The 17,357-nt window shown below is 37.7% G+C and overlaps 1 protein-coding gene across 2 annotated transcripts in view; it reads right to left on the bottom strand.

Moving 5' to 3' along the window:
* The window catches only part of Rspry1 (ring finger and SPRY domain containing 1), a 49,279-nt gene that overhangs the window by 28,264 nt on the left and 3,658 nt on the right, over positions 1 to 17,357 (bottom strand). For both annotated transcript variants that reach the window (XM_034522807.2, XM_076915661.1), the window contains exons 2-4: positions 7,847 to 8,348; positions 1,679 to 1,731; positions 925 to 1,037 (exon numbers count right to left, since the gene is read on the bottom strand). In XM_034522807.2, coding sequence (XP_034378698.1) covers positions 925 to 1,037; positions 1,679 to 1,731; positions 7,847 to 8,196 — 516 coding nt within the window. In that variant the 5' untranslated portion in view covers positions 8,197 to 8,348. The remainder of the gene's footprint in view (positions 1 to 924; positions 1,038 to 1,678; positions 1,732 to 7,846; positions 8,349 to 17,357) is intronic.

Below are 17,357 nucleotides of genomic sequence, written 5' to 3'. Positions count from 1 at the left end.
TGCTACTCCAGACTACTTTAAACTTGCTATGTAACCCAAGCACCAAGGCTTGCTATAGATTCCTGGTATACATGCTTCTACCTGCTGAGTGCTGGGATTATGGGCATGTACTACCATGCTTGGCTTACCAGAAGCTGTATCAAGTAAGAACAAATCCCAATTTTTAAGGTAAATCAAAGATGAAAACTGTTTAAGCTAGGTAATGCCCAAGCTGATAATGACTAGGCTAAAGATATTTCTCTCTGTTCGTGTATTTCTATTATAGAGTATCTGAAACTTCAACATACAAATAAAAAGCATCAGAATCCACGTTTTAAAAAGTATGGTTGTGATAGTACATGCTTTTAATACCAGCACTCAGGCAGATTTCTATGAGTTCGAGGCCAGCCTGGTCTACAAAGTAAGTTATATGTGAAGGCTATATAACAAGACCCTGTCTCAAGCAAAGCAAAGCGAAGCGAAGCGAAGCGAAGCAAAGCAAAGCAAAGCAAAGCGTATGCATGGAAGCAGCCTGCTTGATGAAGGTAGAGGGCAAAGCAATGAAAATTTAGTATCTGTGTCCTAGTTAGAGCATAAGCTAGGCTATGCAAACCTCTAAGTGCTTGAGTGAGACTCAAGGGCTTTCAGCACAGCACTTTTCCTCGAAATAGAAAATCTTTGTTATAAGGAAGTTGCTCAGATTAAAATCAGCTCATTTTCTTCTAGTTTTCAAGTGAAGACTGTCCTTGCAAAACATTTAAAAATATTAAACTAAAATTTATTGATAGAGGATAAAACACTTCATTAGTAATAAAAAATGTTCATGCTACTATTCAATAAAGCAGATCTCAAGTACATGGAGTACATCAAATGCTTCAGTGATTATTTGTCCTGTGCACAGGTGACATTATTCATGACAGTTCCATAAAGATCAGTTTAACTTACTTTAGTGGGCAATGGACATTCGTCTAGTAACAAGGTTATAACAGCTGGTCCCAATGGATCTTCCAATGGAATAACTCTAATTAAAGACTGGACAACATCCAACCATCCTTCATCTACGGGTAAATCAAGAAGATTATGTAATGGAATCACTACTTCGGAAACATGAAAACATACAAAAGGACTTACAAACACCTTTGGCCTTTATGCAGTGGCTCTAAGAAACTAGATGGTGACACAGGTATAGTCATAAAGCTATAGTCAACACGATGGAGCCAAAACTGTTACAGGTGTCTGGTGACTTGAGGGCATCTTTATTTAGAGAAAATTTAAGCTATGGCCTTGATTCTCAGATTATGATTAAAATAGTTTTAAACATCTCATTTGTCCTATAGGACTTAATTAAGTAAAGTCAGCACTTGGCTCTATTTTAGAAGGATACATATGTAGGATGCTGAAGACAAACAATTATCCTCCCCATTCAAGGATAAGTACAGTCAAAAGACCCATCAAATAAAATAAATGTTCTTATCTCCTAATTTCAAATGAGATACAATCATCACTGAGACATGCAGTTCAGTACTGAGGATGTAACAGATGGTACCTATTACAATTTTACAGGAAATTTCTATATAGCCAGGACCTTTTCTATGTTACATATGGGCATTTTGAGATCTTTATCTTTAAAAAGGTAGCCATACATTTTTCATTGTTATTATTTCATCAGGAAGTATTAACAATAAAAAATTTAAAATACCTGTTTCTGCCATTTCATGTAATGTAATCATTGAATAAGGAGGTTCCTGATCACTGAAAAACAAACAGTCAAGACATTAAACTTAGGTAATTGGTAATTCCAAATAAAAGTCAAACTGGAAGTATGGAGCAGAAATAGACAGAAGAAATCAACGTGAATGAATGTTAAAGAAAGAGATGGAAGAGACAACCATAGCTACAACTGTAAGAACAAATATATGTCCTATGTGCTCTTTCCATAACTGTGATGGCTCCCAAGCAACACCAGCAGATAGGGACACACACAACCCCCTCTGTGACCTGAGGTGAAAGCACAGTACTAAAACTGGAGACTAGGGTTCTCAGCTTTATTTCTCAAGGCCCAGTGCCAGCTGACATGCAACAGGAATGCCAACAGTATCTCCCTTACACTTACCTTAAAGAGGATGGGAGATGGAAATTCCACTGAGGACTTAGGGAATCGAGCGCCTACAGATTCACTGCACTTAGAAGACTTATTCTGAAAAAATATCACTATTTCTTTAAACTTTATAAAAGGGTAATAGAAGAATACAAAAATGCAGCATAAGGAATTATTTAATAACTCCTCTAAAAAGCAATTAAATGTGTTAATGAGTTTTCACACTGTCACCCAAGAATTCTAAAGAGGTGTTTCAAGGGAACATCAGGGCTGCTGTCCACCAAACAATGGTATTTCAAATTGCTTAAGGACTCACTTTTTGTTTACGTTATGAATTTCTGTTTCCTTACTATGTGGCCAAGTATGCGAGCATGTCTGTGTGTGCGTGGAGGAAAAGGTCAATGTCTTCCTCTATCATTCTCCACCTTAATTTTTGAGGCACTGTCTCTCACTGAACATGGAGCCTACCACTGCAGCTATCCTGTATGACCAGTAAACACTCTGGGAGCCCCCCATTTGCACTCCCCCAGTGCTAAACTACAGATGCACCTGCTTTTACATGGGTGCTGGGGATTCAGAACTCAGGTTGCTCAGCTTGACAGGTAATGGTCTTCATGTTGTGCAGTGAGCAGTTGACCCACCAAGCCATCTTTACAGCCCCAGATTTCTGTCTCCTACTATGGAAAAAAGCAAACAAGCATAAAAACTATTGTTGTACTTCATTTAATCCTTGGAATAACTTTGAGATATGGAAGTACTATGTTCATCTCAGATGCTCATTAGGTGCTCTCATGAGTTTGGCATACTCTCGTGTCTATTCACAAGATGGGTTAATTATTACTTAAAAGATGTTTTAGGACCAGTGAGATTACTGGTGAGGGTAAAGGTGTCTGCTGAGCAAACTTGATGACCTGAGTTCCACCCTCCAATCTTATAGCAGAAGGAGACTCCCAAAGTTATTCTCTAACTTCTACATGTACATCATGTCCCAGGAACACTCATACCCACACATCATGCACAGACAGACAGACAGACAGATAGACACACACTCTCTCTCTCATGAACACACACAAATGTTTTAGGTGGAACATGATAGCACATGCCTGTAATCTCAGTACTCAGGAAGCTGAAACAGAAGGATCCTGAGTTAAAGGCTAGCCTGGGTAACAAATAGAGACAGAACCCCCTGTCTCAGAAGATAGATAGAAAGAAAGAAAGAAAGAAAGAAAGAAAGAAAGAAAGAAAGAAAGAAAAAGAAAAATAGTTTAAAAACAATATAACTATTGTATATATTCCCAAAAAACAATATGCCAATAATAAAGTCAAATATGCATATACCTAACATCTTTAGAGAAACTTTTGCATATCTATACATCAGTACACATTCTTGCTATTTATCACAGGCTATTTGCAATAAGAAAAACTCTGCATTTGCTTAAGTAACTATTACCATATGAAAATATGACAAAACATGGTATTTTCAAGACTTTCAAGCATTCAAAGCAATACTCTGTAACAGCTAGAAGCAGTTGTAGATTTACATATGGCCTCAAACATAGTATTGAAAGAAAAAATTTTAAAAGGTTTGTATAATTATGTACATTTTAAAATCCACCCCCAAACCTTCCTCTATAGATATTCTATCAATACAGATGCAAGCAAACATAAGCTTGAAACTGGAACACCAGAATGACTGATTACCTACTGATATGGTGTATGATGCAGAAAATAAAATTAAGGAATAAGAGAAAAATAATAGAATGCAAGAGAGACAGTAAACAACGGGAAGAAGAATATTACAATTCTGTGAGGAGGTATACAAAGATTACAAAGACATCTCTGTGCTCAAAGAAGATAAATACTCCAAGAAGCAAAAACAGAGCAGACATTTCAGATGGCAGATGGAAAGTAAGCCAGAGGATTCCTGAGCGCTGTAGGTTGGGAACTGGATAGAGGCTCAGCTGGGCAACAGGACCAAAAAGCTTCATCTATGGAAGGGTGAAGAACCTGCACAAAGTACATCTGGGGAATAGATCCTTCTCAAAAAAAAAAAAAGAAAGAAAGAAAGAAAGAAATTAGGAGGTTAGATGACAGGAGCAGGAGAGCTGGCTCATCTGTTAAGAGGCTGCTCCTCTAGAGGACCTGAGTTCAATTCCCAGGACCCACATGGCAGCTCACAACTGTCTGTAACTCCAGTTCTAAGAGATCCATCACACCAAGCATGGATGTGGTACATACTCTGTGCATGCAGGCAAAATATTCATCCACATAAAACAAAATTAATAAATATTTAAAAGAAAGATGACAACATCAGTTACAAGTGGGATAAATAACGTACAAGTCTCCAGTGACCTATTTAAAAATTGGCAAAACCAAACTTATGCTTCAGGCCTTAGCTATTTACAAAGTTTCAATAAGGTTTACCCAGAGACTGGGGGAGCATGCTAGCCTCTTTGAGTATGCACAACATAAAGGCATATATAAAATCGAGGGAAAAACTCAGAAGGAACCTGCAGCTGTATGATGACATATGCCTTAATTGTGCAGTTTAAGAGGTTGAAGCAGGAAGACTGTGGCCAGTCTAGCCTACACAGTGAGACCTTGTCTCAGAAAAGACAGACAAAAGAGGAGTCTGAAAAAAAATTCAAACATGTAAAAATAACTAGTATTGAGGTCACTAACAATCTTAAAATGTGCAAATAAGAGAATTTTAAAATAAATATATTTGCAGGAACACTTATAAAGAGGACATGAGCTGGGTGGTGGTGGCAGTGCATGCTTTTAATCCCAGCACTTGGTAAGTAGAAGCAGGCAGGTCTCTGAATTCAAGGCCAGCCTGATCTACAGAAGGAGTTTCAAGATAGCCAGGGCAACACAGAGAAACCCTGACTTGAATAAACAAAAAACAAAACAAAACCACATGAAAACAAAAGAGCCAAACCCAAATCAAGAAGCAAACATGAAAAAAAAAAAAAAAAAAAAAAAAGCCAAAGAATCCAAATATGCCATAAAGAGAAACTGAATGAATTACACGAGAACATTGGCAGACTTGTGTGGTTTTACATGGCTGTCCTTTGGCATTCAGGAGGCTGAGGGAGGCAGAAAATAGTAAGTTTGAGATCATCTTAACCTATACAACAAGACCCTCTCTCAAAAAGGAAGCAGGGGGCAGATACATATACAAGAAAATATTGAAGGATTCCACTACCAAATACCAAATACTCAATACCAAAAATATTCAAAAAAATGGCCAAGAAATTTTCAGAACTGAAGAACAAAATACAAAGGATTAAAATTAGACAGCCACAACAAGAAAGCTGGGTATAAAGGCATGCTGCAATTAGGCAATTTATTTCAAAATGAAGTTGTAGAGACAGCAACAGAAACCAACAGCATAGAAAACTCTTCCATAGCACCTCTCTGCTATGACACTGGGGACCTGCTGCCTTCTCCATCACAGGACTGGGGAGATGGCTCTGTAGTTAAAGCAGAAGTGTAAGGACCTGAATTTGACTCCTCAGAACCCACATAAAAGTCTGGTGCAATAATGCAAGACTGCAATCCCACAGCGTCTACAGTAAGATGAGAGGCAGAGATAGAAGTCCTCGAGTCTGCAGGCCCGCTAACCCAGTGCTGGCAGTGAGAACAAGAGACAGGTCTTACACAAGGTGGAAGAGGAGGACAAAGAGCTAGGATTGTCCTCTTCACCCATATCCATACCAAGCATATGCCTCCACTCACACACATAATTTCATGTGCACACACACGTACATTCACACATCATATAGAAAAAGAATAATAAAATATATTAAAATTAAACTATAAAGCTGGGTCACCCCTGTAATCTCAGCTACTCTGGAGGCTAAGACAAAAGGATTGCAAGTTCAGGGTCTGCCTGGTCTACATACTGAGGTCAAGGTCAGCAGGGGTAACTTAACGTTAACAAATACAAAAAGCAATGGTGATTAGTTCAATGGTAGGGCACTTGCCTAGTATCCACAGGCCCTAGATTCAAGCCTCTGGACTGAGAAAAAAAAAAAAAAGTTACATATCCATGTTTACAAACTGTCTGAATTCTGTTTTGTCATCTTTACAATATATACATAAGTTTTATTTTTTGAATTATCAGTCCATGGAGACAGGTTTAAGTAAAAGTTACTTAAGAGTTATAAAAGTTATAGCTCTTGACTCCCCCTGTCCCCATCTGTTTTCTCTGTAAAGCCCCAGCTGTCCTGGAGCTCACTCTGTAGACCAGTCTAGCATCGAATTCACAGAGAACCACCGGCCTCTGCCTCCTGAGTGCTAGGATTAAAGGCATGCAACCCCACCGGCTGGTGCCCTTGCCTCGCTTCTGTGAATCTTAAACTTAATTAACAAGGATGCTTACAATTTGTAAATTTGCTTCGAACTTGGAACTAAGGCTTCTTTTCATCTTGCTTTTATATCGTTAGACACTTGCCTTTAAAATACAGCAAAGTCTACTCTGCACCCATTTTTTCAATGTGCTTAATTAATGTTGTGGTTTACTTCCTTATTTGGAAAGGATAATTTTCCATTTAATTCTGTAGGATGAAGGGTAACTTTTTAAAGATTCTTCTATTGTGCATGTGTTACTGGAGGTTGGACCTGGTAACATGCTACATGGACATTAGGCAAGTACTCTAGCCACTGGGAAATATCACTAACCCCCCAAAATTATTATTCTTGGAGATCAACAAACACTTCAGTATTGTGCAAAAGAGGCTAATATAGCTCCAAGGTTCTGTTTGTATATTTAGGTATACAGGAGTTTTTTTTTTTTAACCAGTTTTAGAGAACTAAACAAAACTGTGCTTTTATTAATGTGAATATTAAATACCTATAATTTTTCTACCAGGGCATAAAAAAAAAGAACTTAACTTTGTAAAATGACTGCTATGTATTGTATCTTTCTTTTTATATAAAGTACCACACTAGACCATTTATACAAATTACACAATATAAATTCTTATTTAAAAAAGGATTAGAAAAGTACCTTGCTGAATGTCATAAAATTAGTAATGGGACAGAATCTGAATCTAGGTCCATCATGGTCTAAAATTTATACACTTATTAAACAACCTTAAACTGGACTTTTTTTCAGTCTGAACAATACCCTTTAATTTCGCTGTCATTCAAACTGAGATTTGGTTTTTAGACAAAGCAGAAAAAAGAGAACATAGGTCCAGGTGTGCCCTGTCGTTTCAACTTAGAATTTCCCCAAATGGATCTAACAGACTAAACAATAATAAAATAGGAGAGGTTAATAAATAATAAAATAGGAGAGGTTAAACTCTCATTGCCCATAGTCCTTAACTGCCTACAGAAGTTGCATGCAGACATACTCTTGGTAAGACTACTCATCTTGAATGTATGGTCAGCAGAACAAATAGGCAAACAGAGTAATTAATCTTCAAGAAAACATTTCCTTATTTCCTACTTAAGCAAGTAATACAGTCTCACTCCATAGATACTGTACTCCCTCATAAAGATCATATTTCAATCAGAAAATTAAATCCAAGTTTTCTGTACAGAAATGTTTAAACTTTTCCAGACAGAAGTAGATGATAGCAAGTAAAAACATTAAACCTTCTTTATTCTGCTATCAGAGTAGTAATAAGTACTCTCTCTTGGCCTCTGAGCACAAGGCTTGGAAAATATATCCTAAATGAATGAAAGAAGTCCGAAACTGGTAGTTCCTGGCAGAACGCTTTTCATGACACTGGAGGCGACAGTAAGTCAGATACTTACTTATCTACAAGAGTCCGTATTACTGCCAGTGTGTCCAGCACTAACCCATCCACATTTTGTTTCTTTCTCCTTGGCTCATGAGGTCCTCGGCCTCTCCTTGGAGGTCGGACAGGGTCCCGAGGTTGGCTCCTACTGTCAGCAGTAGGGACTGCACTGTTCTCAACCTGTTGCTGGTGGGTGTCAACATTGTCTTCTGCTCCACTGTCATCTCGGCAGATGCAGGAATTACCCATAGTAATAGAGGCACCTGTAGTCCCCAACAGGTGGGCTATGTGCTCCTCAAGAGTCAACAGCAGACCCTGACCAAGGCTTCTGCTTGCTAAGAACACAGCCCAACCAAAGACAATCATTTAGATAGTTTTCAATTTTCCGAGTATTGTTTTCATAATGTGGAGTTGAACTTGCATTCTATTCATCTTTAGCAACTGAATGCTGGAGAAGGTCGAGCAGCTCATTTCCAACATTATCAACCACTGGGAATGCTGGCCATACACTGGCAGTTCTACAAGAGAGAAAAAGAGAAAGGAAATGAACAGATCTTGACCATTCAATCACTCAAATTGCTAGTGTGGTTTCAATGGCATTCAGATTACAATGAACAATCACCCTTGGATATTCTTATAGGTTCCCAATGTAAAGATATCTTTGGATAACAGAACTAACAACAACAGTTCCTTTTAGATTAAAAAAATGATTGTTCAGTATGTTTATGATGTACGTGGGTGTGAAAAAGTCCATGCCACGGCATCATAAGGAGGCCACAGGAAAATGTTCAGAAGTCAATTCTCTCCTATCATGTCAGTCCTGGGCACTGAATTCAGGTCACCAGACTTGCATAGAAAGTGCTTCACCCACTAAGCCATCTTACCAGCACCAACAACTTTTATCAGTCATTACATTATAAAGTCGATTGTGAAGCCATATCCTTGTAAGCCACAGGAGTTCTAATCAATGTTTTAAAAACATGTAATTTTTATCTCTACAGAAATAAATTTGATAAATTTGTGGAACATTTTCAAAGTCTCCTTCTGTGATTAAAAAATGAATCATGTCCTTTATTTAAACATATGGGATAATTTAATATGTTTCAAATAAAATATCTAATTACAGATGTCTGTTGTTGAAAAAATTATGATACTAAATATCATAGCTGCTATCTAATAATAAAGGAATGTTTCTCTTAAATGATGGAAACTATACTGCTTTTTAAAGAAGGATCACTCAAGAATTTACATAAGTCAAAGCTGGGGAAATGGTTCAGTGGGTAAGACCCAGGTTGAAATCTCCAGCACCAGGACAGCCACGGCTACACAGAGAAACCCTGTTTCGAAAAACCAAAAAAAAAAAAACCAAAAAAAAAAACAAAAACAAAAAAAACCAAAAAAACAACAACAAAAAAGAAATCTCCAGCACCCACATAAAAGATTAGTCAGGGCAGTATGTACTTGTAACCCAGCATTGGGAGCCAGATCCTGGTAGATCCCAAGGAGCCAGACTAGCTAAAATGGCCAGCTTCTGGTTCAGTAAAAGATTCTATCTCAAGAAAGTATTAGAGAACAATAGAGAAAGACTTCCCATATTCTGCTCAGGCCTCTACATACCCACAGAGGAAATATGCACATGTAAAACACATACATACACACACAGAGAGAGAGAGAGAGAGAGAGAGAGAGAGAGAGAGAGAGAGAGAGAGAGAGAATTTATAGTAATCATGCAAGTGGTTGTAGACAAAATTTTTCTATTACATAAGCAAGACTGTTTTGTGAATTCATGATGAAAAGTTACAATGATTAGTCTGTTGCTACAAAGTTAAGAATAAAATATGCTGATTATCTCTGCCTGAAAATACTCTAAGCACTCTTTGCCAAGCACCAGGGCTAGGACTAGAAGGATAAAAACAGGGAAGGTATAGTCCCTGCACTTGGTTGAGTCCATGGATGGCTAGTCTCATCCCACACAATGTGCTTACCACCATAAATGATAGAAACAGCTCTTCATTGATCTGAGAACCTGTGATTAGGTTCTGGAAAAAAAGACTTGAAAGTAGGAGACATAAAAAAGGATGGTAGCTAAAAGTAAAAACAAAACAATATAAAAACCCCAACAAAAGGCTGGGTGTGGTGGAACACCCCTTTAATCCCAAGACTCAGGAAGTCAAGGCAAACAGAGTTCTGAGTTTGAGGCCAGCCTGGTCTACAGATCAAGTTCCAGAACAGCCAGGGCTACACAGAGAAATCTTATTTCCAGAAAAATAAAATCAAAAACAATTTTTTTTTTAAAAAAAAGGAGAGATGAGAATTGTTTTTCTTTAAGGTTTGAGGGCAATTTTATTAGAGGTTAAAAAAAAATCTAAGTCAGACAACTTGCAAATGTATACATGTAACACACACACACACACACACACACACACACACACACACGTACATTATTTCACAAAATACCAGGAGAATGGAAATATGGGAATAGAGAGAGATTATCTGCCCTCAGAGTGTTTTCCTCAAACCAGTGAGGTTGCCTTTAAAATTTGAAGCTTGTTCTTAAAAAGGATGTAACTGAATATACAGGTAAGAACATGACATAAGGACTCAGCTGGAAATAGACTTTTAACATAAAACACATAATAAACCCAGAAAAAGTTGCATAACATTCCTATTACTCTAAGACCAGGGCACAACTCCTCCTTCAGAGAATAGATAATTAAGAGTTTTCTCTTAACGAAAATAACTATACAGAAACGAGAAATAACTACACAGTTAATAGATTTATAAATTTTGTTTCTATATATTTATATAAACACTTTATATAAATATATAATCTAAAAATATATCTAAATATATAAATATAACATACATAGAAAAGACAAATATATTTATAAATATATGAATATAACACACATAATATATGTTAGATATATTTATAAATATCAGTATTTATAGATATAGTTTTATAAACTATCTTTATTTCTGAAAAAGACCAAGTGACATTTAAGAATGCATGCGCTAAGCTAGGTCTAGTAGCACATGCCTGCAAATTCTAGCACTCAGGAGGCTGAAGCAGGAAGACTATGAGTTTTTAAAGGCCATTGTGGATCATACAGCAAGACTCTGTTACATGTGTAAGCTTGAGTGCATACATGTTTGGCTCTTCTTGTCCAATACCTTTGTTACACAGCTGCTTGTTTTTACACCAATTATTAGGCACTTGGAAATTAGTTTTTCCTTTGTATCTGAGGCCACAAATACTATTCTTTGGCATTTTTTTGTTTGCTTGTTTTTTGAGATAGCATCTCTGTAGCCCAGGCTAGTTTAAACTCAGCATGCAGCTTGGGCTAGCCTGGCCTTGCAGCAATCCTCCTTCCTGTGCCTCCTGAATGCTGGGGTTACCAAGCTCAGTAACTTCCTATGCAGTAGACACAGAGCTACCTTACCAATTTATAGAAATATACTTCAGCTAGCAGGGCAATGGTGGTATGGATCTTTAGTACTTAGGTAGAGGCAGCCTGGTCTACAGTGAGTTCCAGGAAAGCCAGGGCTATACAGAAAAACCCTCTCTTGAAAGGAAAGGAAAGGAAAGGAAAGGAAAGGAAAGGAAAGGAAAGGAAAGGAAAAAAGGAAAAACATAAAAAAGGAAAAAAGGAAAAGAAGGAAAAAAGGAAAAAGGAAAAGAAGGAAAAAAGGAAAAAGGAAAAGGAACAGAAGGGAAAGGAAAGGGAGGGAAAAGGAGGGAAAGAAGGAAAGAAGGGAGGGATGGAAGAAGGAAAATAGAAAGGGAGGAAGGGAGGGAAGGTAGGCAGGCAGGCAGGTAGAAAAGACAGAAACTTGAACTTTGTAAAAGCTAGTTTCTTACACATTATGGTATAAACATCTGTTGATAGATCTATTAGCATTTGGGGGTTGCTGGAACAGAGTGGTCCAAGATTCAACACAGGTGTTCTTTAAGAAAAGGCATCCCTATAGAAGTGCTAATTCTAAACTGCTTTCTAACAATGGTCAGAGCCCATGAATGTGCTCCATGGTGCCAGAGCAGAAAAGATTTCATGGGCTTCTCTAATGCTCCAGAGTGTTTATACATCAACAGTATGGAAAGCAGAACAGGACACAAGATACAAACAACAGCCTAAGTCTAACTAGAAACATTAAGTGGGGGAAGCCATACCTGAGCAAAGGACAATCTGGCACTAAAAATAACTTAAAATGATCTCAGAATGCCAAAGTAAGCTTAAGTTCCAGGAAACAAAGACCTGAAGGAGACAGAACAAGTCCTATAAAATTACAGTTTAATGGCATCAGACAAAGTTACTTAGCATAATTTACAAGAACAGGGGCAGGGAGGAGAAATGGGTTGAATGTTAAGAGCTCCTGTTGCTCTCCCAGAGGAGCCAAGTTTGGTTCCCAGCACCCACACAGCTGCTCAAAACCACCTGCAACTCCAGTTCCATCGAATCTGGCTTTCAAGGGTTCTTGCAAGTGACATGGTGCATACAAATTCATGCAAATAAACAAATATAACATAATAAATTAATCTTTAAAAAGAGAAAAAACAATGTTAAAGGTGCCTATAATGAAGGCAGCTTGTTGTGTCTCGAATCTTAAGAGTTCATTCTACCTAAAATTATTTTCCTAAGGCTTGCATAAATACAGACTACTTCCTTAATGTAAATTTTTTAAAATTTCAATAATTTTTATAATAATTTATAATAATTTTTATCGAAGTGATAAGAAGATACCCCATACTTGCAAGTATTTTTAAAACCTGACTAAGTTTAGTAAGAAGGGAAAAATTAAAGTTTTTTTTTCTTTTCTATTTCTGAATTTGAAGTCAAATGTACTTTGGGTCAATGTTTCTCAAAAGAGCTATTCCCTTAAATAGCCCAGAGAACAAAGTTCACTATAAGTTTGTTAGGCAGGATATGTTTCTTTTGGCTGGGGGTGGGGGATGGAGTGGGGTAGGCAGCGTAGTTTAATTTTTTTTTTTTTTTTTTTTTTTTTTTTTTTTTAATAATCTCACTAAGATGTCCACACCCAATTTGGCATTGAATTTCTGGCTCAAGTGATCCTCCTGCCTCAGCCTCCCAAGTAGCTTTGACCATGGGCATAATGCTACCAGCCTAGTGAAAGGGACTTTTTAAAAGTTTTCAATGATTTTAACACTAGAGAGACTTTTCTTTCTTTATTTTGTTTTGTTTGTTTGTTTTTTCAAAGCAGCTCAGGCTGGCCTCAAACTCACAGAGATCCTCTTGCCTTTGCCTCCCAAATGCTAGAATTAAAGGTGTACACCACTACACCCAGCTAGAGACTTTTTCCTAACAAAAAGCTGTAATGATCAGGTGTGAGGTAGGTGGCAGGAGCCACGATGTGTTACAGAGGATTACTCATGAAACATACAAAGAAAAAAGAGCAGTTAGCTTCACACAATTCGTGAAATGGCCATATTCTTTAGGCTTACAGCCATGGCACATGCATATGCAAAGTATAAACTCCTTCAGATTCCTTCAATATGACAAATGCTTATCTTCTTTCTTAGAAATGGGAGCTACTCATGACATATTCCCATAGGAAAGAAGCTGTGCCTACTGATTGTTTGGCTACTAAGGCTAAACAATTACACTTCAAACAACTTTGTTTTGATTTACAGGTATTCCCTCCCCAAAGACCACTACTTCAAGACAGTACCCTCAGCTACATATTTTACACAGGCATCAGAGGCCATCTACAGCACAAGCACAGTACATGGACATCACAATCAAACAGACCTGGGTACAAGTCTCAGCTCTGCTATACTCACTGGCATTCACTCCAAAGAATCTGACCATGGATACACTTTACAAGAGGGAAGGAGGAACAATTCTTACCTCATAATAACTCCAAAGAGTCAGAATCCTTTCCAGAATATGGCCCACGCCAGTGACTACTTAGAAGCTCCCTAGGTGGAGTCAGCCAAGTCTGGAAATCACCATTAGTACCTAGCACAGAACCTGCCATCTACTGAATGAATTACTGGATAAACTAAAATACTAAATGGTGATTCTTGTGAGAGCAAGTATGTCAATATTCCTTTCCAGAAAAATAAACACATTACTTTTGAATGTTTAGAGACGACAGTCAAAATAGTCATTAGAAAACTGTCACAACTACAAAATTGTGGAGGTAAGGGAGAGCTCCAATCTGCATGTATGAGAATTTCACAATGAAACCCTTTAATTGATGAAAAACTGTGTTAGCAGTAGTGCTGAGCATTTGAGGCTTAAGTTACACAAGGGACTACATCCCCTAGACTGTAACCTTCAAGTGGCTGGGACAAACACAGGATGATTCTCCTCTTATGTGCTGAGGTTGGTTTAAGAAAGAACATCTTTGGAAAAAAAATTAGGTCATCTCTCTGAACTGAAAGAACACCTGGAAAAATTTTCACCTAAAGTGTTGAAAGTTTCTAATCCAATAGCAGTAACATTGGTGTCAAAAACTTATCTGGGGGCTGAAGAGATGGCTCAGCAGTTAAGAGCACTGACTGCTATTCCAGAGGTCCTGAGTTCAATTCCCAGCAACCACATGGTGGCTCACAACCACCTGTAATGGGATCTGATGCCTTCTTCTAGTGTGTCTGAAGACAGCTATAGTGTACTCATATAAATAAAAATAAATCTTTAAAAAAAAACTTATCGAAAAAAGTAGGTGTGACTATGGCAGAAAGATAGAACATTACAAAGATAACCCATTACAAAAGAGAAAAGACAAAACCTTTCAGCACTGGAAACATGAATCAAAAATAAAACTAGTTGGGCATAGTGGTGTAGCTGGGCATAGTGGTGCACACCTTTAATCCCAGCAGTCAAGAGACAGAGGCAGGCAGAACTCTGAGTTAGAGGCCCAGCTGGTCCAGAACAGCCAGGATTACACAAAGAAACTCCGTCTTGAAAGACAAGACCAAACCAACCCAACCCAACCCAACCCAACCCCAAAAAAACCCAACAAAAAAACACAAAAAAACTGTAACTAGGAAGATGGCTCTATGGGTAAAGTGCTTGTGAAAGGATGAAGACTGGAGTTTGGAGCCTTATCACCCACATAAATGCTGGGCACCCATGGCAGACCACCTGTAACCAATCCCAGCACTTTAGAGGCAGATAGGATCCCCATAGCAAGCTGGCTAGCTAGACTAGCTGAATAGATGCACTCTGTGTTCAGTGAGAGAACTGTCTTAAACAATTGAGACAACTTCCAGTTTTCATGTGCAAACACATGACCAGCTACATGGGAACACATAATACACACATGTACACACACTATACATATATACACAGGCAAAAATATATATGAAATAATAATAAAATTTAGGTCTTGACTAGAGCAAGAAATATATATGAAATAATAAAAATAAAATTTAGGTCTTGACTAGAGCAAGGAATTTTTAGAATAGAAATGAAAAAAAAAAAACAACCAAACAGTAAACATCCTTCGATGAAGTCTTAAGGATGAAAAAACAAATCTGCCTTCTACCCAAAAAAGGAGATTCTAAGAAAGAACTGAGTTAGTAAGTGCTAATGACGGCTGCAGAAGAGGGGAGAAAAACAAATGAAATATTCTTGATTACTTACCCCCAGCAGGCTCAGTAACAGGAAGCATGTTGCTGTATTATCCAAATATATATGTTTTAAGAAAAATAACTTTTTCTATTGAAAAAACTCTATGCTAGCAAGAAAAGGAAACATACCTAAGTGGTAAAAATGGCAAAATTTTCTTTAATAATACCCGTTAAAGTGGCATCTAAAACACCTGATTGTACATGCAGTTGTATACCCAGCAGCTCTATAGGTAGGGTCAAAAATACCTAGATGAATTTATTCTAAAATATATAAAACTTGAAAGTGTTAAAATATTTACAAAACAGAAAATACAATACGTTTAAAATTTATGATGGCACCATTCAGTAACTATATACCAGGTTCTGAACAAAGATGAAAAAATGTCCCTGTGCTCTTGGCAAAGGGAGCTGGGTTTAGGGATGAAGGATAGCAATAAACAGTACACTTAACTCCCTAACAAAGTCTATGGATAAAACATGAGGCCCTCTAGCAGGAGGCTGTGAGCCCCAGCACTTTCTAGTGGAAAAGAACCTTGATCACACTGAAGTGTCTCTGTGTGGACAAGTTCTTAGAAGACTGTACATTACAACTAGCAACTGCATTGCAATACCGTCTCAGATTTTGGGAGTGCAGGGCCAGTGAGGTGCTCAGTGGGTAAAGGCACTCTCACACAAGCCTGGCCACCTGAGTTCAATCCCTGGGATCCATGGAAGAGTGGAAGGAGAAAACAAAGTCAGTCTCTTATCTCCACACACACATTCACATCATGCACACACTGAGAATAAAAATAAATTTTTAAAAATTCAGAAATTAAAAATCATGCCAAGAGGTGGTGGTGCAAGCCTTTAATCCCAGCACCCAGGAGAGGAGGCAGGTGGATCTTTGTGAGTTAGAGGCCAGCCTGGTCTACAGTAAGTCTACAAGGACTTACAGGACTACATAGAGAAACCCTGTCTCAAAAAACAAACAAACAAACAAAACAAAACAAAAAAATCACAGTGAAAGGTTAACAGAAATTTTATAAATTAAATTGATATGGCTAAAATAGTAAGTGTAATGAAAATGACAAAGACCAGAAATCACAATGGAAAGCCAGATTATTTTGAGGCAATATGGATGTATCTCCTGCCCCAAATTAAACCCTTTTTGAATCCTGCAGGAATCCATATTCTATACCTGATAGGTGACAAGTTTGCATTGGTGCCAAGTGTCTCAGGACAGACCACCTGAGAATACTAGAGATTCAATAAATTTTTTTGTTAAAAAACAAAATCTATGATTGTTCATGTTCATATATGATTATAGGCATATGTGCCACAGACTATGTGTGAAGGCCGGGACAACCTTAGGCATTGGTCCTTGTCTCCTATCTTGTTTGAAGCAGTCTTTCTCTGTACATCAGGCAAGCCAACTTCTGGAGACCCTACCAATTTTGCCTCCCAACTCCCTGTAAGAGCACTGGGTTACAGATTCACCCCACTGCACATGGTTTTACATGGGTTATGGGGATTTGAACTCAGATCCTCAGGCGTCTATGAGCAAATACATCTGCTCATCTCCCCTGTCCAATCGCAGTAAATCCCAATTGCTTCAGTCTGAAGCAACAAATATAATATTTTATTAAGCCTTAAAATTAACTTGGAAAGTTATTAATATGTAGTATATCAGCATCTGTAACTATGAACAATGATGGAGCAATAACAACTGAATAAAGGAGCTGTGTTTCCCATGAGAAGGGTGGAGTAAGACTCATATTCTGAGAATACTGCATTCAGTGAACAAAGAAGAGGAAACTTAATTCTTTAGGAGGTAGAAGTAAGAAAAAACCAGCTCTGAAACATAAACTACAGAGTGATAATACACTTGCTGAGGAAGAAATTTTAGACTTTCTAATTGAAGTGTACAAGACCCATGAAATTATGCCTGGAT

This window comes from Arvicanthis niloticus, chromosome 18 (assembly GCF_011762505.2).
Source record: "Arvicanthis niloticus isolate mArvNil1 chromosome 18, mArvNil1.pat.X, whole genome shotgun sequence".
Lineage (NCBI taxonomy): Eukaryota > Metazoa > Chordata > Mammalia > Rodentia > Muridae > Arvicanthis > Arvicanthis niloticus.
The sequence above is the reverse complement of the archived record's forward strand: the minus strand, read 5'-3'. Positions and strand labels throughout refer to the sequence as shown.